The 27,182-nt window shown below is 41.2% G+C and overlaps 1 protein-coding gene across 4 annotated transcripts in view; it reads left to right on the top strand.

Annotated features, from left to right (window-relative positions):
- Positions 1-27,182, top strand: part of Syne2 (spectrin repeat containing nuclear envelope protein 2) — a 367,778-nt gene that overhangs the window by 145,242 nt on the left and 195,354 nt on the right. For all 4 annotated transcript variants that reach the window (XM_017802560.2, XM_029554761.1, XM_029554763.1 and 1 more), the window contains exons 28-41: positions 3,100-3,257; positions 5,119-5,266; positions 6,203-6,801; positions 10,011-10,190; positions 11,674-11,824; positions 16,337-16,495; positions 18,006-18,167; positions 20,257-20,358; positions 21,420-21,620; positions 23,023-23,194; positions 23,705-23,817; positions 24,662-24,864; positions 26,196-26,315; positions 26,415-26,706. In XM_017802560.2, coding sequence (XP_017658049.1) covers positions 3,100-3,257; positions 5,119-5,266; positions 6,203-6,801; positions 10,011-10,190; positions 11,674-11,824; positions 16,337-16,495; positions 18,006-18,167; positions 20,257-20,358; positions 21,420-21,620; positions 23,023-23,194; positions 23,705-23,817; positions 24,662-24,864; positions 26,196-26,315; positions 26,415-26,706 — 2,760 coding nt within the window. The remainder of the gene's footprint in view (positions 1-3,099; positions 3,258-5,118; positions 5,267-6,202; positions 6,802-10,010; positions 10,191-11,673; positions 11,825-16,336; positions 16,496-18,005; positions 18,168-20,256; positions 20,359-21,419; positions 21,621-23,022; positions 23,195-23,704; positions 23,818-24,661; positions 24,865-26,195; positions 26,316-26,414; positions 26,707-27,182) is intronic.

The raw sequence follows: 27,182 nt of genomic DNA, 5'->3' as shown, positions 1-27,182 counted from the left end.
ATGGGTATGGCTGCCCCCGTTTTGTGGCAGGCACATATGTAAGCCCTTGTTGGAGTGCGTTTCTCATGTTACTATCTCCAGATTTGTTTTCAAGTACAAAATACAAGAAAGTCTTTGGTTCAAGGTCTTAATTTACTGCCTTTGATCTAATCTGTTACTCTAGCTGTTATAATTTATAGAGGTTTTTTTGTATGTGTTTGGGGTTTCAGATGAAATGATCAAAAACTATGCATTTGAAAGTAATTTCAACCTGCTCCAAAGTAATGAACTAGTGTTCTGGGAATGATTGTAATCCCAGTACTTAGATGACTGAGGCAGGGGGATGTCAGGTTCCAGGCCAGCCCAGATACTACAGTCAATGAAAAAAGTTAATAAACTAATGACTGAATACTTATTTCGATAGTTCGTCATCCTGATCAACTTGACAGTGTTAAAAGTTGCTGTAATATGGTCTGCAGAGGTGACCCAGCAGTTGAGAGCACTGCCTGCTCTTACAGAAGACCCAGGTTCAAATCCCAGCACCCACATGGAGGCTAATAACTGTCAGTAACTTCAGTTCCAGGGAATTCAATGCCCTCTTCTGGCACTGCATGACAACAGGCGCACTTACATACATGCAGGCATAACACACACATAAAATAAAGTTTAAGAAAAAGTTGCTATAATATATGCCAATTGTCAACTGTATGATGTTGGACAGGGAAGAGTTTTTACTGTAAATGAGGAATCACATTCCTAGAAAGACTTCAGAGAATGTATTGCATTTGACTCAGGTACTGCAGAAAAAAACAGTTGACTCATGGTAGGCACGCAGATCATAAGCTCTGGAAAGAAATATTGAAGTTATTTTGAGCACATCTGTGTATTGTGGTGTAACACTGTTGTTGCCTGATTTGGTATATTAGTGACTCCTAGTGGTGGAGCCGTCAGGAAGATGGTGAAGAAAACAGCCCACAGTTTCTAGTTTCCATCATTTTGTTATGCCGGCTCTTGGTCGCACTCTCCCATCTGGCTCCTCTCTGGTTTTCATCTGAATGAGCCAATTATATATTTCAATCTGTGATGTTCTGTTGGTGGATTTAGCATGTTTTCATTACAATCAAGAGACTGTCTAGAGACCTTTGAATACTGGGTTAGTTCACATAGGTATGTTGATCTTTGGGAAACGTGAAGAACAAGTTGTTCTGTTGATCCCTCAGTAGGATTCAAAAGCAATGCTTTAAAAAGGAAAAAAGAGGGGGCTGGAGAAATGGCTCAGCAGTTAAGAACACTGGCTGCTCTTGCAGAGGACCCGGGTTCAATTCCCAGCACCCACATTGTGGTTAACAACTGTCTATAACTCCAGTTCCAGGGGATTCAATGGTCTCGTCTGACCTCTGTAGACATTGCACAACACGGGTACGCTTACATGCAGGCAATACACTCATATTAAAAAATTAAAAATAATAAATAAAAAAAATATTGAAGTTATTTTGAGCACATCTGTGTATTGTGGTGTAACACTGTTGTTGCCTGATTTGGTATATTAGTGACTCCTAGTGGTGGAGCCGTCAGGAAGATGGTGAAGAAAACAGCCCACAGTTTCTAGTTTCCATCATTTTGTTATGCCGGCTCTTGGTCGCACTCTCCCATCTGGCTCCTCTCTGGTTTTCATCTGAATGAGCCAATTATATATTTCAATCTGTGATGTTCTGTTGGTGGATTTAGCATGTTTTCATTACAATCAAGAGACTGTCTGGAGACCTTTGAATACTGGGTTAGTTCACATAGGTATGTTGATCTTTGGGAAACGTGAAGAACAAGTTGTTCTGTTGATCCCTCAGTAGGATTCAAAAGCAATGCTTTAAAAAGGAAAAAAGAGGGGGCTGGAGAAATGGCTCAGCAGTTAAGAACACTGGCTGCTCTTGCAGAGGACCCGGGTTCAATTCCCAGCACCCACATTGTGGTTAACAACTGTCTATAACTCCAGTTCCAGGGGATTCAATGGTCTCGTCTGACCTCTGTAGACATTGCACAACACGGGTACGCTTACATGCAGGCAATACACTCATATTAAAAAATTAAAAATAATAAATAAAAATTTTAAAAAGAAAAAAAGAAAAAAGCCAAGAAAAGGATGTAGAATAATATAGAAACATAGATAATAATAAACCATAAATTAATTTCATTCACTTATATATATAGAGATACTTTTTGATTGACCCTAAGTTTTCTTTTAGTTTGGAATATAACAAAGATTTACTAGACAGAGATAGTTGAATACCTGTTATTATTTTTATATGTGGTTTCCTCTGTGTGTGTGTGTGTGTGTGTGTGTGTGTGTGTGTGTGTGTGTAAGCAAGCGCATAGTCCAGAGGTCAAGGTCAGATATCTTCCTCTATTGCATTCCACTGTATTTTTGAGACAGAATCTGTCATTGAACCTGGAACTCACTGATTGACTGGGAGCCCCACAGTCCTTCTGTCTATACCTCCCAGCACTGGAATTTACACTGCCATGCCCAGCTTTTTCCATGGGTGCTAGGGATCCAAACTCAGGTCCTCATGTTTGCACAGTAAGCGTGGTACCCATTAAGCAATTTTCTCGGCCCATAGAGATGGTTTTCTGTGTGTCTCAGGGGCAGTGAGTTTGGATGCCTCTGACAGCCATACTGTCAAGTGGCTTAACTTAGTTGAATGAGTCTTCTTTTTTTTTTTTTTTTAATTACATTATATTTATTTGCTGTTTGTGTGTAAGTGTGCATAGGTGTGTGTGGGCTTGTGTGTCAGTATGCATCTGTGGAAATCAGAGGATAGCTTGTAGGACTCAGTTCTCTTCTTCTTCCATGTGGATCCCAGGGATGGAACTCAGGTCATTGAGCTTGGCAGCAGGTGCCTGTAGCCACCAACCCATCTTGCCAGCCCCTGAATGAGTCTTGTGATAGTTCATACTATTGTATAGGTCTGTCCATTTGTAGATGGTCATAAAATACTTAAAAACACGTTTTCACGTGGATCATTGTGTTCGCTCCCATAGATGGTGAATGTCTCATTTTGTCAGAAAAGGGTAATTGTGCCTTTAACCCATGAGTTGATAAATTGACTTATTCATTTCACTTAGGCATTAAAAGCTGACACTGATGCTTGCTGGAATGAGTTTGAAGTGACTTCACTGAATTTAGAAAGTCTGCTGAGTGACATGAAGAGGCCTACAGTGGCCAAGGCGAGAGACTTACTGAAGGGAAAAGAGAATGAGCTTCAGCAACTTCTTCACATCAGGTAGCTTCCCAGGTCCACTGACTGTGAATTAACACACTTAAGTTTTCAGTCATGCCGAGCAAGGCTATTACTATGCCCCATTATTTTACATAGTATCACAATCACAAGAGAAGTAAAGATTATTGTGTTTGTGTTCTGTCACTGTGATAAATCCTGGGAGAAAACTGATTAAGGGAAAAGGTTTATTTGGGCCCACCGTTTCAGAGATCACTTGGCTCTGTTGCTTTGGGGCTGTGGCGGTGCAGAGCACCCTGACTGGCATGCATGGTGGAAGTGCATGGAAGATCAGGACTGTGTACTCCCTAGCAGCTGGAGAGCAAATAGAGAAACAGAAAGAGGCTGGAGTTCCCCTGTCCCCTTCAAGAACACACCTCCAGTGACCCCCAGGGACCTCACTTCCTTCACTAGTTCCACCTACTGAAATAGGTCCTCCTACCACCCAGTAGCATCAGGCCCAAGACCGGGCTGCTAACATGAGGACCTTTGGGGGATATTTCAGATCATATCATAGCCATCATAATTCTCATTTTACCAATAAGGAAACATACTCAGAGAGTATATAAGGTAAATAAGCCATACCACTAGCTAGAGACTTAAGAAGAACTCAAGGTCTCTAGTTCCAAAGGTCATGTCTCTCCCTAGGTATGAATTTGGCTGGGTCACAACCTGTCAGAGCATCAACGCCTTCATTTTTAAAATGAGAGCTATTATTCTGTATAAAACCTGAGGGTGGGGTGTATGTCCCCAGTATATATTCTTCTTTTATAACGAAAGTACACCAGGTTCAGAGTCTATGTGTTATTTACCAAAGCCACACTTTAAACTGTTCTCAGTAGAGCCCATTCATTGGGTCCCATTTATTTCCATACTTCTTATAAGCAATAATTCGATAATTATAATAAAATAATTTCATTGTTTCTTGGTCATTAAGTCAAAGTTAAGTATTTTTTTATTTCAGGGAAGAAAGAAGTGTTTAGTATGCTTAACAATTTTCCATTCTGTATTAAACTAGGATATTTAGGTAATGAAAGACTTCCAGAAAAATATATTTTTATTTTATGTGTATGAGTGTATTGCCTGCATGTATGTAAGTGTGCCCGTGTCATGCAATGCCCACAGAGATTAGAAGAAGGCATTGGATCCCCTGGAACTGAAGTTAGGGACGGTTGTTAGCTACCACGTGGTGCTGGAACTGAACCTGGGTCCTCTGTAAGAGCAGCCAGCGCTGCGAACCACTGAGCCAGCTCTCTAGCCCCCTGAAACACTTTTGAGAGTAGGAAAAAAACATCAGTGACAACATCTGAGGGCTGGGGATGTAGCTCAGTTGGTAGACTACTTGCTAATGCACAAAACCCTGTTTCTGATCCTAAGTACCACGTAAACTGGATGTACTGGAGTAATCTGTAATCTCAGTCTAGAACAACAGAAGTGAGTTGGATTGTCCCAGGCTAGCCTAGGTCTCTTACTAAATAAATGTTGAATGAACAGATCAAAGAATGAGCGGTGTGTGTGTGTGTGTGTGTGTGTGTGCGTGCGTGCGTGCGTGCACGCACGCACACGCATGCCTGAGTTTGTGGTTAGATTTTTATTTTATGATTTTACTTGTTTTTATTTTAGCACTAAGGACAAAGCCCAGAGCTTCCCACTTTCTGGACAGGCATCTTAACCACTGAGCTATACCCTTAGTCAATTTTTTTTTTGGCACTTTGGATCTGTGAGTTTGGGTTTTAGTGTGGTGATTTGTATGTCAATATGCATTTTTACTTGGTATACATTTTGTGCTTTTGGTTAAATGATAATATTCACGTGTTTTTATAGTATAGCCTTCTGCTGTTTCCCCTCACATCTGTTTTCCCTCCAGAATGGAGTCATTGAAGACGGCACTGCAGGCCGTGCTGCCCTTGGAGAAGGAATCCACCCTCCTGTGTGACTCTGATCTGCCACTCTGTGCCCTGACTGTCCAGGATCTGCACTTTATCAAGGCTGACAGCATCTTTCAGAATCTCAGGGTGAGTAAATTCTCACAGTCTTTACAGAAGCTTCAGTTCTTCAGAGAGTTATAGTTGTTCAGGGATTTTTAATTGCTTCTCATCACATAGATTTGTAATATACATGATTGGTGCCTTCAGCAATTTAGACTTGTTACTCAGTTCTTAACGCTTCCACTCCTGGAAGTGTGGAGATACGTACCAAGGAGTAAGAAATGAGTATTTTCTTTTCTGTTCAAAATGAAGTTTCCAAAAATTATTTATGTGTATGAGTGTTTTGCCTGCATGTATGTAAGTATACCCATGTGCACAATGTTCCACAGAGGACAGAAGAGGGCACTGGAGCCCCTGGAACTGGAGTTACGAGTTTAGTTATCATGTAGGTGCTGGGAACTGAACCCACGTCCTCTATAAGGACAGCCAGTGCTCTTAATGGCTGAGCTGTCTCTCCAGCCCCGAATGAAGCTTTCTTCATGACTGTCTTCAGTACTTGGATTCCTGAACATCATAGTGACCTTGCAGGCATACCCTACAGTTGCCTTACTCCAGATCTCATTTTAAAGCATATATATTTCAGCTTGTCGAACAGATCACCTTGCTGTTCATCTCTAAGTATTTATTTTGAAGCAATGGCTTTATATACTTGTTTTTTGGTGGGAAATTAAAGCATCAGGAAGGGTAGCAAATAAAGAAATAGTGGGGCTATCAGATCATTTGTCATTAAAATGTTCCCTGATACTGAAACCTTCAACTCTGGTTAAAATCAGAAATATTGGTCCAGGTCAGGTTGGATCACGTCATTGAGTCTGGATTCTGACGTGTGCTTTCTTTTGTTTCTCTGTCTCAGGTTTGTGTGTGTGTGCACATGTGTTGCATGTGCTCTTATGTGCACCCATGTTTATAGTACTAGAGATTGAAGGCCTCTCTTTTCACTTTGTTTTTACTTTTTTATCTTAGAATATCCAAAATTCCATAGCAACACAGATCACACTCTGTGCTAATTTAGAGGAGCCTAAAAATTTTGTATCAAGGGAATTGCACACATTTGATCAGCGTGCAATCCAGGATATTGTCCTAAAATGTAGAACGCAGCTGGAAAAAATGAGCCAGAAGGTGCAGATGAGGGAAGAGGCCCTGAAAGCTCTGGAAGATTTCTTGGCTTCTGTGAAAGCAGCTTTGCTGTCTGCTGAGCCCCCGACAGACTGTCCTGCCTCAGATGCACCAGCAAACACTGTGGCAGTGAAAAATGTCCAGGAAGACGTGCACCAGATAAAAGAGAAGGCCAGGCCTTTGGACGAACGCTTGAAGATGCTTGGTATAAGTTTTAAAGATGCTGAACAAGGGGGAGATACCACCTGTGAGAAACTTCTTGGTGCGCTGTTGGTAAAGTTATCAGAGACACACGGCTTGAGTGAAGAGGAACTTATGGAGGAAGAGAAATTATTAGAGGCTTGTAGTTCCAAAAATAATGAACTCTTTAAAAACATTCAAGATATCCAGACTCAGATCAGTAAAACTGGTCTCAAGGATCCCACTGCTCCAGCTGTGAAGCATCGGTAAGAGCTGTGTTGTTCCCACCCCATCTATCCATGGTATCACTTGCTGTATTTTCAAATACCTATCATGTGAGACAGTCACTTCTGTGTCTTTCATTTTACGTTTCATTCACGTTCCCTAGTCAAAGTTCATCGTTTCTTCCAATACACTTTCCAAGCAAACTTCATTTTGACTGATGTAGCACCTCTTGAAAATGTTTTTTTTTTTTTTTTACTTCATTATTTTTATTTTATGTGTTTGAGTGTATTGCCTGTGTGTATGTGAGTGCACCCATGTCGTGCAATGCTGTGGAGGTCAGAAGAGGGCTTCGGATTCCCCTGGAACTGGAGTTAAGGATGGCTTGTAGCTGGCATGTGGGTGCTGGGAATCGAACCCAGGTCCTCTGCAAGAGCAGTCGTGCTCTTAATCGCTGAGCCATCTCTCCAGCCCCCCCAAAATGTTATTTTTTGTCTCTGAAAAATGAGTCTTCTGAACACAGGAGAGGTGAAATAAGACATGTGTGCAGTCCATGGTTCTTCTCTGTGTGTGCCCCAGAGTTTCCTTAAGGACAGAAGCCTGTTAGGCTCTGCGCACTTCGTCTTTGTCTTAGTTGCCTTTCCTGTTGGGGTGGTAAAATACTTTGACAAAAGCAACTTCAGTGTTGAAAGTGTTTCTGTTGGCTCACAGTTCGAGGGTCTGGTCTGTCATGGAGGGAAGTGCTGGCCCAGACTTGAGGCAGCTCGTCATACTGTATCCTCCTCTAGAGGCAGAGAGTTACAAATGCTCCTGTTAGCTTGCTTTCTCCTTTGTATTCATTCAGTCCAGCATCCAGGTTCATAGAATGGTGTGGCCCACAACTAGGGTGCATCTTCACACTTCAATTAATCTAATGTGGATAAGATCTCACAGGCTGCCCCAGACACAGATCTAGTCTAGATAATCCCTCATAGATGTGCCTGGAGCTTTGCCCCTAGGAAATTCTTGATTCTGTCAAGTTGACCATATTAACCATGCAATGCTAAAGGAACAGTGGAAGATCACGTGCCATATCATGTCTCTGTACTTCCTTAGTTTCTTTGGTCTCCTCCTCTCCTCCCAGCAGGATCAGAGCAGTGTTGAGTATGAGCTTGGGGATGAATTTAAGAGGCACTGTCAAAACTGGATGAGGTTGGCAGTATACAAGCTGTTGTTTTAATTCCAGTATTCAGAGTATGACGTCCAGTGTTAGTGGGAGTCACTTTTGTGGAACTCTGCTGTTCATTCTGTTCAGTCAGGGGAAGGACTGGGCTAGAGGTACACAGTGGAGCTTTAAATTGCTGTTTAAAGTCATGAGTTTGGCTGAAATTGCCAAGGAAGGGAGTTGAAATAGATAAGAGTTCCAGGCTGTACCCTTCAGGATATTCTGTGTTAAGAGATCAGGGTAATGAGGAACCAGTGAAAGACAGGGGAGGAAAGTCAAGAGTGATGGGAGCCTCACCCAGGAGAACGTGACCATGTGTGCAAAATGCTGGAGGAGGGAGGAGACCAAGACAGAGCTCACATTTCCAGTGTGAGGTACTGAGGCTCTTGACTGCAGTTTGAATGAAGCAGGAAGCAGAGCAAGCCTCCTGGGGATGGTTCCAGAGCAAATTGGAAGAGAGAAGGTAGGGACTGAGCAGCTTAGCAATTTACCTTCAAGGTGATGGATGGACTTTATCCTCCAAGATTGGTTTGTAGGATAAACCTTTAGTTAAATGGCTCCTTTTTGAAATGGGAGTGCTTTAAACAGTTTTTAAAATCATTTATTTAGTGTCTGTGTATGCATGTGCATGTATGTGACAGCACTATGTGGAGATTAGAGACAACTTGCAAGAGTTGGTTTTGTTCTTTCACCATGTGAACCCTAGGAATTGAATTCAGGTTGTCAGACTTAGTAGCAAGTGTTCTACCCACTGAACCATCTTGCCAGCCCTTAGGAAGAGTTGTGGTTTTTTTTTTTTTTTGGTCTTTTTGAGACAAGGTCTCTCTGTAGCCCCAGCTGACCTGAACTCACTATGTAGAGCAGGCTGGCCTTGAACTCACAGAGATCTGCCTGCCTCTGCCTCCCAAGTGCTGGGACTAAAGGCGTGTGCTGCCACACCCAGACAAACTTTTTTTTTTTAATGTAATTTATTTTTCTTTTATGTGTATGAGTATTTTCCCTGCATGTACATGCACCACATGTATGCAGTGCCCATGGAGGCCAGAAGAGGGCATTGGATCCCTTGGAACAGGAGTTACAGGTGGTTGTTAGCCACCACATGTGTGGTAGGAATCGAACCCAGGTCCTCTGCAAGAGCAGCCAGTGCTTTTAACTGCTGAGCCATGTCTCCGGCCCCTACGGAGAGCTTTTTGTACATAGAAGTACAAGGTGTTCCTCCTGTTTCCTTTCTCCTTGGTCACTCCCAGCTCTTCTTAGTACCCTGGCTTTGTTCAGTTGTTTTCCGTTTTCTCCACATCACGCTCTATTTCTCACACCTATCCATACACATTCTCCCTGTTTTTCCTCTCATATTCATCTATATATGTGTTCACCACAGGAAATAAGTGTTGCTGCTTATGGTTTTCTTTTTATTTATTTATATTTTGGTCTTTGAAACAGGGTCTCCCTGTAACCCCACCTGGCCTGGAACTCATTATGTAGACAACCAGGCTGGCCCTGAACTTACAGAGTTCTGCCTGCCTCTGCCTCTTGAGTGCTGGGAATAAAGGCGTGTGCCACCATGCCCAGCTTGTTTTTGGTTTTGTATGTTTATTATATTTAATTAAAATAATTAATATTCTGGAAATGCAAAGAAACCCCTGAGCTCTGTTATGTAGGAGTATATTCCTGTATAGTGCTGACTATATAGGAATTCCTTGGCTTTTTTAAAAAAGAATTATTAGTTTTTAAGTGTGTGAGTGTTTTGCCTACTTGAGTGTATGCGCATCTCATGCATGCAGCTCCCACGGAGGTCAGAGGAGGGCAGAATATTGTGAGACTCCATATGGGTGCTGATAAATAAACCTGGATCCTCTGCAAGAGCAGTAAGTGCTCTTAACTGTGGAGCCATCTCTCCAGCCCCTAGGAATTCTTTTGTAATAGAAATGTTTAATTTTGTCATTAAACCTCATGAGGCAAAACAAAAGTACAGTCTCCAAATTCACCATATCTTTGTTGAACCAACTTGGTTAACAGTTAACTAATAAACTTTTCTTATCCATAATCAAGGAAAAAATCGTTACTCAAACTGGATAAGGACCTAGATGGATATGAAGAAGAAAACAAACAGATACAAAAAATGGCTGATTCTCTTCCACAATTCAAAGATGGCAGAGAGAAAGTTGTGAAGCAACAGTGTCAAGATACAGCCATCTTGTGGGAAAGTGTGAAAGCTTCTGTCACTGAGTGGTAAGAGAAAATAAATCCTTTATGAATCTGAAAACCTGCCTGTACACAGTTACCGTTGTGAAGCATTTGTGTGGGAAACCTGGCCCTTGAACCTCACAGAGGGACAAACACAAGGCTTCTCACTGGAGTTCACAGGCCAGTCAGTGTCTGTCACATGCGGTTTCAGCAAGTCCTAAAGGTGTCTACCTCTGTGGCTGGGGTCACTTCCCTCTGTCTCCTTGAGGAACTGTGTGACTTGTTTGCTGTGGGAAGTCCCTGAGCCTCTCTGGTGTCTTCCCTTAATTCTTCCCTTAAACCTGGTTGTTTCTCCACCCTCTTCAGCATCTTATTGCTGTACATTTCCAGTTTTCTAATGGAACCTGTGTATACAGAAGCCAAGATAAAGCTAGTCTGTGGCTTATGATTTAGTCTAATTTCACAGAGGAAAGATTTGAGATCCCATACAAAAAGTTACTTCACTAAAAGCCCCAGGACTAGTTAGTACCTAGTTATACTAGAAATCAAGCACTAACTACCACATTCACTGACTATTTTAACTTTCTAAAAAGGGCTGAATCTAGAAGACATTCTCATAAGTGGCCTGTGAAATAAGTGATTTGAAATAATCTCCAATAATAATGCTGTGAGGGCGCTGTCCTTCAACATGTCTTTGGTTAATGAAAACTGAATCTGTGGCATTGTGAATTCTGTATCTCGCCAGAACTTACATGTGTGATTTTACTATCATTGGTAAGGGTACTTATCTAGATTATTTATACTTGTATTTGCTGGATATATATTTTTTCTTCATTCTTGGGTTATACTGGTAAATTAATTTAGCCATGTGGAGATGGAAAGTCCATTTGTTAGCTAGGTGTGGAGGTACAGGCCTTTAATCCCAGCACTTGGGAGGCAGAGTGGATCTCTGTGAGATTGAGGCCAGCCTTGACTACATACCAAGTTTCAGGCTAGCTGAGGCTACAAGGAGACCCTATCTCAAAAAGGCCAAAAGAAAAAAAAAAAAAGAGCCAGTCGTGATGATGTATGCCTTTAATCCTAGTACTTGAGAGACAGAGGCAGGTGGATCTCTATGAGATCGAAGCCAGCCTTGTCTACATACCAAGTTCCAGGCCAACTGTGGCTACAGGGAGACCCTGTCTCAAAAATACAAAAATAGGGGGGCTGGAGAGATGGCTCAGCAGTTAAGAACACTGACTGTTCTTACAGAAGACCCATTCGAATCCCAGCACCCATATGGTAGCTAACAACTGTCTGTAACTCCAGTTCCAGGGGATCCGACGGCCTCTTCTCTCTGTGGGCATTGCATGACGCGGGTACACTTATCTACACCTACATGCAGGCAATACACACATACACATAAAAATAATAAATTTTTCAAAAATACCAAAATAAATAAAATCCTTTTATTAATTATGCATCATTATTATAAAACATTCTATTATTTTCACATATTTGGCTATTTCACTTTTGTTTTTCTTCATAGTCTTGATCAATGTGGAAGAGTTTTGGATCTCTTAAAACAATATCAGAATTTTAAAGGCATCTTAACAACTTTGATTCAAAAAGAAGAGAGCGTCATCTCCCAGCAGGCCTCATACATGGGAAAGGAGAACCTGAAGAAAAAGATAGCCGAGGTGAGTGTCCATTCAGAAGAAATGCTACAGAGCAGCTTTACTAAGCCCAACAGTAAAGAGGATATTCATAGAAGAAATCATGTTTGAAATCTGACTTATAAGCAGTAGTGTTTGTTTTACCAGATGTTTAATAATTTATTAAATTTATCACCAGAGCTTGAAAGAAATCAGTTTCCAAGTTGGTACTTGGTTTCTTTGGTTTGGGTTTTGGTATTGGGACCGTGGTTCTGTGGGAGCCTGGCATCATCTGCTATCTCTATAGCAGTCAGGGCCTTTGCCCCAGTGCTTTATTTACAAAGGAGCCCGAGGCTTCAAAGAAAACGAAGATGATAGGAAAGCCCTGTGTGTTGGTAACAGACAAAGGGGAGATTGTGTCTTTACTGGCTCCTCTTCTGTACAGCTGTCTCCAGATTGTTCCATCTGTGTTGATAGCCTCACCAATCACAACTCCATATGCTAAGAAGAGTAACATCTTTTGGACACTAGATGTCATGGTTTTCTATGATTTTGCATAGCTGGAAAGAACACATTACAATACTCTATGACCCTACATCAGAACGATGTTTTTCCTACTGGCGTATGAGCATTAAGCTGCAGGGTTGTCAGGCTGTCACAAGCATGTCTGACATGTTGTCTTGATACCCCAGACTGCTAGAAAGCGGTTTTATTAAACCTCCCCGTTGCTGAGAGCAACTCAGTGGATGTATAAATGGAACAGACTATTATGGCAACCTGGTCTTTATCTAGAATTGCCAGCCCCCAAGCTCAAGTGACCCCAAGCATGCCTGGGAGAGCCCTTTCCTGTGACCTAGTTTCTCAGAAAGTTTCACAGAGCTGACCAATCAAAAGGGGCCCTGTTTAGACAACAGTTGTGCAACAGGTGACTATGACTGGTTTCCTATCAGACCTAATTGAAGGAGGCCACCAAGATCATGAGCAGGTGGTTCACTGAGTTGCTGAGCAGCAACCTGCCTAGTTCGTCCAACAGCAGCGGCTTTAGGGTTGACTGGTCTTGGGACCTAGAAGGATCTTGTTCTCATTCCAGCAGATTTAAGAGCCCTGCCTTCTTTGGTTTTCAGAGAATCCAGCATGCGCAGCCTTACAAGATCTTCTTGGGCTTGTGTTGTTCCTGACAGTGATCTCCCACCTGGTACACTTGTTTTAGGATCAAGGTCTCTGCCTTATTCAGCAGATCCTGAGTGCTTGCCTTAGATACTGATCAGATACTGGCCCCTCTTAGCTTGCAGCTTTTCTTTGTGTGTATAACTCTTTCCTAGTCCTGGCAAGGTTGGCCTTAACTCTGCTGGTGGGCTCCTGTTACAGCAGAGAGCAGCCCTTTCCTGATTTGGTAAGGTAGGATCCGCCAGGCCCCTAGCAGGGAACTTAACATTTTAATGGGTGTCAGCCACGATGCCCAGCCCTGTGTGCTACCCACCTGTAGCTCTTGGGTGTTTGCACACTCTTATGGCTCTGTACCTGTAAATGGCCCTTTCTAGAGAAGTCATTTATCTGACTTCTAGTGAAATTTCCACTCATCACCTGTAGGCAGGTGGTCTCTCCTTAGGTGAGTATCTCTAGTGCCAGTCTAGCCCAGTCTTGACCCTCTATCTTTACTAGTTCCTTTCTGATGGTCATAACAAGAGCCCACCCCATCCCCAGGTGTGGCAGCCGCAAGTCCAGTGCCTGTCTGGAAAGCCAGGCTCTCTTCTTCTGACAGGGTATAGGTAGAGTGGAATCCGAAAGTCTGAAGTATCTTTGTTAGAAACTATCATCCCACTTTCCTGTTTGTGCCTGCCTTCCTTCATGGGAATATCTAATCTTTTGAAATTCTAACACCCAAATAGACTTCTTCCTCGCTTCTTCCCTTTGTTTTTTTTAACCTTCTAGGTTTTGAGGTGAGTGTTTTGGCTTTCCCTGGGTTGTCAAGCCACTTGCTGCTCATAAAATACAAGCAATAAAAAATTTAAAAAAAAAACTGAAACAGGCGGGCCTGGTGGCGCACACCTTTAATCCCAGCACTTGGGAGGCAGGCGGATCTCTGTGAGTTCAAGGCCAGCCTGGGCTACATAGTGAGTTCCAGGATAGTTGGGGCTACAGGGAGACCCTGTCTAAAAAGACCAAAAAAAAAGTAAAACAATTTTTAAACTTAATAAACTAACCTTTAAAAATGCATAACCATCCAAGATTTTCTGATTTTGGTGGCATTCCATTTTTAGTAGTGCCTTAACATATATGTTATAGAGTTGCAGAATGCATTATTTTGTATGAATAGAAGTTTTCAATATACTGGTGCTTAATTCTTGTCCTGGCTTTTTATTTTATTTCATTTTATTTTTAAAATATTTTATTTATTATTTTTATTTTATGTGTATGTGTGTATTGCCTGCATGTAGGTAAGTGCACCCGTGCCGTGCAATGCCCATGGAGGACAGAAGAGGCTGTTGGATCCCCTGGAACTGGAGTTACGGACAGTTGTTAGCTGCCATGTGGGTGCTGGGATTTGAACCCGGGCCTTCTGCAAGAACAGTCAGTGTTCTTAACTGCTGAGCCATCTCTCCAGCCCCTTATCCAAGCTTTTTAAAAACTGTCTTTAGAAAGGAAATTTTAGAACTAATTGTAACACCACTTGGCAGTTGATTAGTGATGACTTAGGTACTGTCTGCATAGTCAGTTACTGTGTCTTCATGGTGCTTTGTAGACATATGATAGCACTAGGGTCTTTGTGCTTGCAAACCGTGGAAAACTGGATGTTCATCTATGATAGGGTGCTAACTTTTCACTCTCTTTAGTAAAAGACAGCTCTGAGAGAAGAGCTGAATGTCAGAGCATTGTTAATGTTTTGGAAATGTCAGAATGGCTCCAATTCCTTTTGCCCAGTTGCAGATGTTGTGGAACAAAACCTACAATTCTGGTTGAAAGTACCTTCTCCTACCTTTTCTCTCCTCTTCATCCAGTGACAGCTTGCACTAGTATAACCAGAAAGTGCTTTGCATGAAGAAAAAAGGGCATGCATACACACACACACACACACACACACACATTTGCCTTGTCCCAGTGCAGAGCCCTGAAGCAAGAGAAAGATCTGGGTTTGGATCTCAGTTCTGTGGCAACCAGAGTTTGGCATTGGGTGTCGTTCTGAATCAGTCTTCCCCTTATTTTTTGAGATGGTCTATCTCTGAACCAGGAACCCGCCGGTTCAGCTAGACTAACTGGCTCACAAGCCCTAAGAATCCTCTTGTTTCTGCCTCCCCAGTGCTGGACTTACAGGCTCGTTTTGCTGAGTCTAGTTGTTTATGTGGGTTCTGGGGTTCAAATTCAGGTCCTTGGGATTACAGGCCAAGTGTTTTACTGACTGAGCTATCTTCCTAACTCCTTGCTTTTGAATTTTTGAGATAGTGTTCCTTCTTATCTAAGCTGGCCTTGAACTTGGCAATCTCCCTGCCTCAGAGTCCTGAGTACTGAGCTTACAGGCATGCACTACCATACCTGGCTTTAATCTCAATGTTTAAATTAAAATTCTACTTTTGAGGTAATTCTGGATTCACATGCAGTTATAAGACAGAAGAAAAAGTAATGCTTTGTGCCTTTTACTCAGTTTCTCCAGTGGTAAAATCTTACAGCCAGTACCACATCCCAGTCAAGACACCAATGTCAGTGCAGTCAGGAGAAAGTGCTTGTATACCACCACAAGTTCCCTCCTGCTGTCCATCACCTGAGTTCCCTCTGGTGCATACTGTGCACTTTCCTCTGGCTCCTGCCCTTTTTAAACCCCAACAACAATTAGGATTGTTGATATTGAAAACCATGATTCCTGTTAAAGAAACATAAAAGCTGTCTTGTTTTTTCTCTTTTAATGCAATTGAATCAGTATTCTAGTTATGGTTTGATTTTGGTAGAGTATTCCATGGATCTGAAGCATGATTGATACCTTTATGAGTATCTCTTGCTGGGCATGGTGGCACACACCTTTAATCTCAGCACTCGGGAGGCAGAGGCAGAGGCAGGCGGATCTCTGTGAGTTTGAAGCCAGCCTGGTCTACATAGTGAGTTCCAGGACAGCTGGGGCTACAGGGAGACCTTGTCTCAAAAAGACCACCCCCCAAAATAATAATAAAATAAATAAATAAATATCTCATAATGCATCCAAGGCTGGATGATGAACATTTGTCATTCTAGCACTGAGGAGACTGAGTTGGGAGACTCTGTTTCAAAATAAACACATAGGTCCTGGGGATATAACTCAATGATGGAGCACTTATCTAGTATGCACAGGGCTTTGGGCTTGACTGCAACACCATTCACTTAAAATAAAAATTAAATGAATAGATCTGTATCCCATAAAGCAGAGTGGGAGATTTGGGTATAAGATTATTATTCAAATAATAGTATTCTGTAATGTTTTCATTGAGAAAGAGCAATAAGAATATTCTTGTTATTATTTGTTTTAACATGTGTGTGTTTTTTTTATAGTTTCCTATGTCAATATATCAAAATACCTTTTTTTTTTTACAGATTGAAACTGTTAAAGAAGAATTTAATGAACATTTAGAAATCGTAGACAAGATAAATCAGATCTGCAAAAATCTGCAGTTTCATCTAAATAAAATGAAAACCTTTGAAGAGCCCCCTTTTGAAAAAGAAGCTAATGTTATTGTGGATCGATGGCTTGATGTATGTGATAACTTAATTGCCTAAGAATTCTGTTTTGTAACAAATTAATCTTTTTGGAATATATCTTTCACAGTCTTACCACATTAAAAATTTAAGTTGTTGGTCGGGCGTGGTGGTGCATGCCTTTAATCCCTGCACTTGGGAGGCAGAGGAAGGCAGATCTCTGTGAGTTCAAAGCCAGCCTGGTCTACATAGTGAGTTCCAGGACAGCTGCAGCTACAGGGAGAACCTGTCTCAAAAAGACCAAAAAAAAAAAAAAAAAATTTAAGTTGTCTTCTTTCTAAAATGTTCAGGTAATAAGGAGTTTATAACTTAAAAATTAATCTTACCCAGAGATAGACACTACTAGCAAATGAGACTTAATCATCCAGGTATAAAGTTTATATCCTCAAGCCTGGGATGCGGCAGCAGGAATAGCATTTCAAGGACAGCCGGGCTGCATAAGACCTTATCTCAAAATTTAAAAATTAAAAATGCGCTCAATTAAAATAGCATAACTATTCATTCAGGATATTGATCTTCAACTATAAATCTAAAATATTCTTAATTGAAGATCAATTGATATCTTTTTTAAAAAATTTTATTCATTTTTATTTTATGTGTATGAGTGTTATGCGTGCATGTATGTATGTGCACCCATATCATGCAACGCCTGAGGAGGTCAGAAGAGGGCGTCGGATCCCCTGGAACTGGGGTTACAGATGGTTGTTAGCCACCATATGGGTGCTGGGAATCAAACCCAGGTCCTCTGCAAGAGCAGTCCCTGCTCTTAATCGCTGAGCCATCTCTCCAGCTCCTCAGTTGATACCTTTATGAATTATAGACTAAAAATGTACCTGCATTTTCAGTTTAATAATTTAATTTTATTTATTCATTTACTTATTTTTGAGACATGGTCTTTCTGTGTAGCCCTGGCTGGCCTAGAAACTCACTATATAGACCAAGCTGGTCTCAAATTCACAGAGATCCATTTGCCTCTGCCTCCCAAGTGCTAAGAGTAAAGTTGTGCACCACCATGCCTGGCTTATTTACTTTTGAGACAGGGTATTGCTATGTAGCCCAGGCTAGGCTTGAACTGACTATGAAAGCCAAGGTAGCCCCAGGCTTGCAGTTATCCTCCTGCCTCGGCCTCCTTGGTGCTGAGTTTACAGCCATGCACCACTTCTCAGCTATCTTCCTTTTTTGAGACAGGGCCTTGTGTAGTTCAGGCAGGTCTTGAACTCACAGCCATCCTGCCATTGCAACCTCACGAGTGCTGGGATTACAGGCAGTTACCACTGTGCCTGACTCACAACAATTGCTTTGGATTACATATATGCTATAGCAAATTGGCTGAGCTTTTTGTTTTTTAGAGCGAGAGCTACATGGTATATGAAAGTAAAATTCTTTTTTGTTGGTGAATGAAGCAAATTACTAGTGGTAAACTCAGATTTCATTTTAAAACAAGTGTTCAACTGAAGCAATGCTCTTCACAGCTGTGTACATTACTTCTGTTTGAAAATTGCTATAGATAAATGAGAAGACAGAAGAGTACTGTGAAAACCTTGTGCGCGCTCTGGCTTTGTGGGACAAACTTTTAAACTTAAAAAACAGCATTGATGAGTGGACTGAAGAGACTCTTGGGAAAGTGGAATCACATCAGCTGACTGAGGAGGACGGGGAAAGGCTGACGGTAATACACCCAGTGGGGGCTTGGTTTGTACACAGTAGCCTTCTTGCAATGTTGAGTTTGCTTTCATGCATCAGGATAGAAAAAATCCAAATGAAATAATGCATTTTTTTTCTTGATTCCTCTTGAGGGGGATCTGAGCTCTATCGATTTCCCTGTGATATCTAGGCAGATGTTTGTGAATACTGTTAATCTGGGCTTTACAGATACCCAAGGGCTTCATGGTAAATGGACACTGGATGGGGAAAGGTGGCATCTCAGTTTCCACAAATTTCTGAGATGAAGCCCTGTTCAAATGTCGGTAGTATTATGTAATAGAAAGAGCATTGTGTGAGACTTCAGTATCACAAAGACCACACGTCTCTTTGAATTATTACTCAGTAATTATAACTTATTCTTACGACTACTTTGATAGTATGGGACTTAGTATGCTCTCTGGTAGATCCTGCGGTTTAACATTATCAGAGAAGCATGCAGTAAGAATATTGCAAGATGTTTTTCTAACTGCAACCTAATGTGATTATTTTCCTTTATAATCCTATTTAACTTTTTTTTTTTTACTTTATTTTTCAACTACTATTATGTAAAGGGTTCTTAGGTTTCCCCAGGCTTGCAGTGGGGTAATATAGTATCTTTTAAAAAGTTAAAATGGGGCTGGAGAGCTTACTTAGTGGTTAGAGCTCATGCTACTCTTCTGGAATACCTCAGTTTAGATCCCAGCACCCATGTGGGACAATTCACAATCACTTACAGCTCCAGGTCCAGAGGATCTGACTTCCTCTTCTGGCCTCTGCCAGACACACACAGAATTAGAACAAGCCTTTAGAAAAAAATCATTTAAAAAGGGGCTGGAGAGATGGCTCAGGAGTTAAGAGCACTGGCTACTCTTGCAGAGGACCCAGGTTCGATTCCCAGCACCCACATGGTGGCTAATAGTCATTCGTAACTCCAGTTCCAGGGGATCCAAGGCCACCTTCTGACCTCTGAGGGCATTGTACGAGTGGGTGCACTTACACACATGAAGGCAATACACTCAAAAACAAAATAAAGAAGCAAAATATTAAAAATTTCTTAAAATCATTAAAAATAAAACATTAAGAACCCCTAGAAGAAGCTAGCAGAATGTAGTATAGCTCCCAGGTGGTTAGTCTAGACTGTAGGGAAGGCAAACTTTCTTAGGTGGCCATATTGCAGATAGTTTAGGCTTGTGGCTCATCCTATTTGCCTAAGCCACCACTCGACCCTGTGGTAGTCACATAAAAACACTGATAGAATGCCTGGCGTGGCCCTTGAGAGGCCGAGGCAGGCGAATCTCTGAGGTAGAGGTCAGCCTGCTCCACATAATGACTTCCAGGTAGGCTGGAACTAGGGCAACCCTGTCAAAAACAAAGCAAAACAAAAACACCAAAAAAACCCCAAAACAAAATACTGGTAGACAGCCCAGTGTGGTGGTGCATGCCTTTAATCCCAGCACTGGGAGGCAGAGGTAAGTGAATCTCTGAGTTCATATGTGTACGTGCCCTGTTGTGTCTAGAAAACACTGTTTCAGTATAAATTTTAATTGACGTACTTTGCTATGTTTGGGGAAAGTTTTCAAAATGTGAGAGGATTTCTGGTTTCTTTGATGATTATGATAGTTATAAACCAAAACTGTGATTCTCTAAATATAAACAGATTATCTCCAAGACTTTTAAATGTGTCTTGAATTACAGGTTATTTAAGAATTTGAAATTAAGGATTTGTAAACTGCCAGCCTATGGGCTGGATTCTGCTGAAATCGGTTTCCGAGTGTGCACGCTCACTCCTGATTTATGCTAGCCAGCTGAGACATTTTCACTGCCTTTCAGCAGTGCATAAAGCCAAGTGGCAGGCTTTGCCCCTCAGTTGTCTTAAAGGAGAATGCTTCACTTGGCTATTTTTTTGCCTTAACTCCTAAAAGCATTTGGGTTTATAACTTCCTGGCTGTTAAAAACAAAGAATTAAGGGAAATTCCGGGGCATCCTCAGGTTTCTGTGCATCAACAACGAAATCATCATTAAGTACCAGAAAGTAAAATAAGCTAAAGATTTTCCTTTAAAATTTTATATTTTAGGAAGAGTTAAAAGTCCATGAAGAACAAACTTCAGAATTTTCTAGAAGAGTAGCAGACATACAATTGCTCCTTCAATGTAGTGAAAAACCACTTGAATTGCAGGTACCAGATTTTTTTATTCAAGTCTTGGCTAAAGATTCTCTGTACCTTCTAAAATGAAGTTCATAAATCACACATTCAGAATTTTAAATAGAAAATAAAGTTAGGATAATTTATTGTATCTCAACTATAATTTTAATCAGTTTAGATAATTGCATGTGTTTTGCATTCAGTGTGATAATATTATATTTTTGTGGTCTTCTCTCCTTTTACTCATTTACAGGCTTCTTATGTGGAGGGGACATCGTAGCTGTTCTTCCATTTGAAGTGACAGTTATTTCGTATGTGTGTATTGGGTGCAGGAAGGAGACTATGACTTAAGTGATCCTGGGTTCATTAAGTGATGGGTGGAGAAAGAGGGGAATTGCCCTAAGTGTGATTTTCTGCTGGGTGAAGAGATTTGCTTAATTCCCTTTAGATCCAGGTCATAGTGATTACTTACAAACTCTTAGGCAGACTTTCTGGGTGGCATCTTGTCTGTATGGAGTATCAATTTTGTGATTGGAGGAGTTGCTTAATTTCCTTAAAACTATTTTGTGTCCAAAGTGCTTACCACAATGCTGAATACATTAAAAATAGTCAATGTTAGCTGTGTGAAGTGGTCTATGTCTGTAATACCAGCACTGGGAAAGCTAAGGCAGGAGGATCACATGTTTGAGGCCAACCTGGGCTACATAGTAGGTCCCATCTCTGAACAAAAATAAACCAGGAAATAAAAATCAGGACTATTTAATGTTTTTTATAGTTTTAATCTCATCTATTTTTAATATGCTTTATCTCATGAGTGCAATAACATTTCAGTTTGCATACTAGATAAACTTATTTAGCAAGAAGAATTCCAATTAATATATTAGAAAATGGTCACATGTCAACTTCAGTTTTTCATACTGTTCTTTATTTCCTTCAGGGCAGCCTTCCAATGATTATATCAATGGTATGGAGCAATGTAACAAATAGGAATTTATTTCACCCTGAGATGAAGCAATCTCAGCTTAGTCTGTAGAGGCAGTCTACTCAAGCCTAGTGAAGCCAGGCTCCTTATTTCATGTGTTTTGTGATTTCAGGTCATGGAGTCCTCTGTTTTGAGCAAGATAAAACATGTAAAAAAGTGCCTCACAGGAGAACCCAATAGTTACACGCCTAGCAGCAACACAGCTGAGCTAAGAGAGGATCTGGACCAGGCCAAGACCCAGATGGGGATGACTGAGTCCCTCCTGAATGCCTTGTCTCCCTCTGACAGTCTGGAGATCTTCACGAAGCTTGAGGTGCTGTCCAGCTGCCTGTTCAGACTTCTTTCTTTCTTTCTTTCTTTCTTTCTTCCTCCCTCCCACCTACCTCCCTCCCTCCTTCTTCCTTCCTTCCTTCCTTCCTTCCTTCCTTCCTTCCTTCCTTCCTTCCTTTCATTCGTTGTTTTTGAGACAGGGTCTCTCTGTAGTCCCAGCTGGCCTGGAACTCACTATATAGACCAGGCTGGCCTGGAACTCACAAAGATCCGCCTGCCTCTGCCTCCCGAGTGCCGGGATTAAAGGCTGCCCCAGTCAGACTTTTTCTTACACACTTTATTTTCCTTTTCTTTCATTCATTTTTATTCTTTTTATTTTTAATTTTTTTATGTGTATGAGTATATTACCTGCATGTATGTCAGTGCACCCATGTCGTGGAATGCCCACGGAGGTCAGAAGAGGGCGTTAGATCCCCTGGAACTGAAGTTATAGACAGTTGTTAGCTGCCATGTGGGTGCTGAGATTTGAACCTGGGTCCTCTGCAAGAGCAGCCAGTGATTTTAACCACTGAGCCATCTCTCCAGCCCCTTTATTTTTATTTTTGACGGTACTGGGGATTAAATCTAGTTCACGCTAGGCAAGTGCTCTACCACTGAGCTTTGGGTGATCTTATCCTTTTGTAGTTAATAAAAACAGAAAAAAATTTTTAGGAACAATCCCTCAGAAAGCCAATTTTTGTTTAGCATTTTCACCCTTGATTTGTGTTGTGGACAGTAATTTTTTGATATTAAATTGTGTCTTGGGCCCGTGAGATAACTCAGCAAATAAAGATACTTGCCACCAAGGTTGATAACTTGAGTTTAATCCTGGAACACATACAGTGGAAGGAGAGATCAAACACCTGCAAATTGTCCTCTGGCCTCTACATGTATGCTGTAGCACATGTACACCCCTCTCACATTAAATAATAAATAAATGTAAAAAAAATTGTATTGCACATTTACCATGAAAAAGAAAGCAAATTCGCTCAATTGAAAAATTTTCAGATTTATAATCAAAACCTCTGGGGCAGGGAGATGGCTCAGTTGGTAAATTCCTTCTTATGCAAGCACAGGAACCAGAGCTCAGATGACGAGCACCCACAGTTTTTAAAAAGGCCAGTTTCAGGGAGCAGAGACAGGTGGGTCCCTGGATCTCCCTGGCCACATAGCCAAGCCAGTTAGTGCTCAACCCTATCAAGAAATACAGTGCGAAGCGATAGAGGAAGCCATCCAGAGTTGACCTCCGGCCTCCACATGTATGCATGCATACACATACACACACACATGTGTATACACATGCACACAGTGTACACACAGACACACACAAAATAGCCGAAACTCATGTGCTCTGTATGAATTGAGCCTGTTCGGGACATTTGGCTGTGGTTTGTTCTTGTGTGCAGGAAATTCAGCAGCAAATCCTGCAGCAGCAGCACAGCATGATGGTCCTCGAGAGCCAAATAGGCTGCCTCACTCCAGAGCTCTCAGAATTGAGAAGACAGTATGAAAGTGTCAGTGACTTATTTAATACCAAGAAAAGTGCTCTGCAGGACCACTTCTCCACACTCTTGAATGGTGAGTGTGATGTGTCTCTAATTTTGTTTCTGGAAATCTTGGAGTGTGACTACGTTAATAACTCTGTGGGCGCAGAGGCTGATCTAAGCCTGACTTACAGGCAGCTTGCATAGATAATATTTAAAGGAATAATATTTAGATAAATCCTCTGGGAGAAACACCCAGTGGTCAGAGCTTGGCTTAAGTAATACCCATTTCTTTCAAGCCTTAAGTCTTTATTTCATAGTAGGTTACTGGGGTCATGTTGGACCCTCTCACTGTGGTCGATGTGTCTGAGGATGTGCCAGTGAGCACGCTGCCCTCCCCCCTCTTTAGGTATCTTGTACGCTTGGAAAAATGTTTGGTGTAAAAAATACACCGAATTGCTCTCTATTCTTAATTAGTCTTCAATGCTGAGTTTCAGAATATATTACTACCTTACAGTGATATGGGAAACAATTTCCAAATTTCTCATGTAATAGGTATATGAAGAAGTCCCATTTGAATGCATAAAACTTTTTTCTCCTGCAGATCAATGTAAGAACTTCAATGACTGGCTCAGCAACATCAAAATGAACCTTAAGGAATGTTTTGAACCACCAGAAACAAAAACGAGCATGGAACAAAAGCTGCAGAAACTCACCGTAAGATATGCATACAAAAATTTATCAAAACTAAAATATTTGAAAGACATCTAACTATATCACTCAGGCTGACCTTGAACTCCTGGACTCAAGCACTTCTGCATTTCTCTCACCTCAATAACTGGGGCTCCTGCCTTTGTCTGGATGTTGTCATGTTCTTAAGCTTGCTAATGGTTCCAGGGACCCCCATGGATACCAAAATTCATGGATGCTCATGTTCTTTATATAAAATGGCAGGGCATTTGCATATACTTAGTGCATAATCTTCCATATAATTGTTGATGTTCTGTTAGTTTTATTGCTTGCTAAACTCCCTTTCCCCTTTATCGACAGGCTTATCTTTCCTCTCTTTATACTTTTAGTTTTGATCGTTACATGGGCCTCAGTAATTGATGCCCAGACCTTGAAACATGAACATTGGGATGTGGGGGAGGGCGGGGCGCAGGCTCAGATATGGGTTGAGTAAATGTAAATGAAGAATAATCGTTTAGTTTTGCATGTTGATGACCAGAAGGAGGCATGAAGACTATTTAGGAGAAGTGAAACATTGCCAGGATAGAAGTAGCTAGGTCTCTTAGTCTTCTTCCCCGAGATTATTACTGCAGTCCTGTATTATTTTGCTTGATGTAATTCCCATAAAGTCAGACAAAAGTGCAAATGTGCACACATGTTCTAGCACTACTGTAAGTGACCTGTCATTGGCATCGGCAGCATCTGCCTAGTCCTTCCTAAGGGATTTTAGGAAGGAGTCAGCCATAGGTACTGGTTTACGGAAGTGTCATGGAGGCACCAGGCACATTTTGTCTCGACTGTAGACAGTAATTGAATTTTTGTGTTTCTTAAGGATTTCTTCGCTCTTGAAGGACGAAGCAGTAAAATACGGCAGGTGGAAACTGTCTTACTGCATGTGAAGAAGCACCTACCCAAAGCACATGTGAAAGAGCTCAACAGCTGGCTTGGGAGTCAAGAACTCGAGTTAGAAAACATGGAGTCTATATGCCAGGCTCGAGCAAAGGAACTGGATAGCTACCTGCAGCAGCTACTGAGGTAGGAAAGAAAGAAATGGCACTTTCTAAGGATATTTTCCTAGGGATTTCTGATATACTCTTTCTTCGTGCAGCTTATGCTGTGATATTCAATGTATATAAATTTCACAAGTGAAATAAATACAGATGTTCCTTGGTATCTATATGGGACCCCCGCACCCATGGGTAATAATACCCATGGGTGCTCAAGTGCCTTCTAGAAATTGACATGGTATTTGTAATACTTTATGCACATTCTCCCACATACTTTCAATGTTATAATAACTAATGCAATGTAAATGCTGTGTAAATGGTTGTTATACTGAATTATTTAAAGAATGCAGACAGGAAAGTGAAAAGAGTCTACATTTTTGTACACACATAATTTAAAAATAATTTGGATCTGTTGCCATTGGAGTTCCATGCATGTGGAACTTGCTCATACAGAGGGCCAATTATACATATTTTTCTGGCTATTATATCCAAGGCCTCATGGCAAGCATTCAACCCTTGAGCTGTACCTTCAAGACACTAGCTGTACCTCCCAGATACTGACTGTACTTTTAAACCCAAGCTCTGTCCTAGGACTATGAAAGTTCAAGAAATTCTTTTTCCATTTTTTTTATGCGTATGAGTATTTTGCCTGCATGTATATATATAAGCATACCCATGTCTTGCAGTGCCTGCAGATGCCAGAAGATTCCCCTGGAACTGCAGTTACAGACTGTTGTTAGTCACCATGTGTCCTGGGAACTGAACCCAGATCCTCTGCAAGAGCAGCCAGTACTCTTAACTGCTGAGCCATCTCTCCAGCCCCCTCAAGGAATTTTTTAAGTTATTTAAAATGTCAATGTTTCAGAAGAAAGTCTAAAAATTGTTTTCTTAGTCTTTTTGTTTCCTGCTTTTTAAAAAAATGTTTTGTTATTTTATGTGTATGAGTATATTGCTTGCATTGTGTGTAAGTGCATCTGTGCCGTACAATGCCCGTGGAGGTCAGAAGATGGTGTCAGATCCCCTGGAACTGGAGTTACAGGTGGTTTTTAGCTGCCATGTGGATGCTGGGAATCGAACCTAGGCCCTCTGCAAGAGCAGTCAGCACTCTTAACCACTGAGACATCTCTCCAGCCTATTTCCTTCTTTTTATGATACCTTTGTATGGTTCATTGCCTTAATGGATTCCACTACAACATAAGCAGTAATTGCTTAGACTTGGATATGTTGTAAGTTAGGCTTTCTTTAAAACATAAGCATCCTTAGTAAAGATCTGCTTGGCTCACAAGGTACTTGCCGTCCTTCTCTTCAGTATAGTCACTTTTTCTTGTTTCTATTCCAACCTGTGAATTGTTCCTGTAGCCTAGAGGATGATTGCAGAAGCCTGAGTGAGTGGTTGACTAACCAAGAAGAGAAATGGAAAGAAATGGGAGCCTCAGGAGAGAAAGCTGAGCTGTTGTACCAAGTGTTAACAAGAAAGAGGTATGATGATCCTAGTCAAAACGTGTTCTTTGGGAATGTGATTTCTCCACCACGCAGTAGTGACTCCTATAAACTTTCAATGTTATTTGGAAATTACAGGGAGCAATTTGAAACTGTGGCCCAGCTGAACAACTCTCTGAAGGAACATGGGCTTACTGAGGAAGAAGAAGTAATAACAGAATCAACACATTTGATCAACAGATACCAGACTTTATTGAGACAATTACATGAAATTGAGGAAGAGGATAAGTTACCACCTGCTGAAGACCAGAACTTTAATGACCTTGCACATGATGTAATTCATTGGATAAAAGAGATTAAAGAGTCCCTTATGGCTTTAAATTCATCCGAAGGCAAAATGCCACTCGGAGAAAGAATCCAAAAAATAAAGGTATAACCATGGACACTAAATCTGAAAGGTCAGAGTGAACTTTCATTTTGAAAAGAATCAGAGAAAAACTGCAAAGATTTGTTTCTTAATAGAAAATAAGACATTTTTGGAGAAAAAAATTTTGGGAGAAAAAAATTTTGGAGAAATTCAAATTGCTGAGCTTACAAAAAAGGTGGTGATGGATCTAAAATTATTGTACTACATATGAAAGAGAGAAAGTATATCCTCCTCTTTGAGAGAGCAATGACTCACCTTCCCTTGTAGACACATAGAAATACAGTAATGAGGGGCTGGAGAGATGGCTTAGCAGTTAGGAGCACTGACTGCTCTTGTAGAGGACCTGGGTTCAATTCCCAGCACCCACATGGCGGCTGTGAACCGTTCTTAACTCCAGTTCCAGGGGAATCCCAAGCTCTCTTCTGACCTCTGTGGCATTGCACAACACGGGTGCACTCACATACATGCAGGCAATACAC

Source organism: Nannospalax galili, unplaced genomic scaffold (assembly GCF_000622305.1).
Source record: "Nannospalax galili isolate Female #2095 unplaced genomic scaffold, S.galili_v1.0 scaffold144, whole genome shotgun sequence".
Taxonomy (NCBI): Eukaryota; Metazoa; Chordata; class Mammalia; order Rodentia; family Spalacidae; genus Nannospalax; species Nannospalax galili.
The sequence above is the reverse complement of the archived record's forward strand: the minus strand, read 5'-3'. Positions and strand labels throughout refer to the sequence as shown.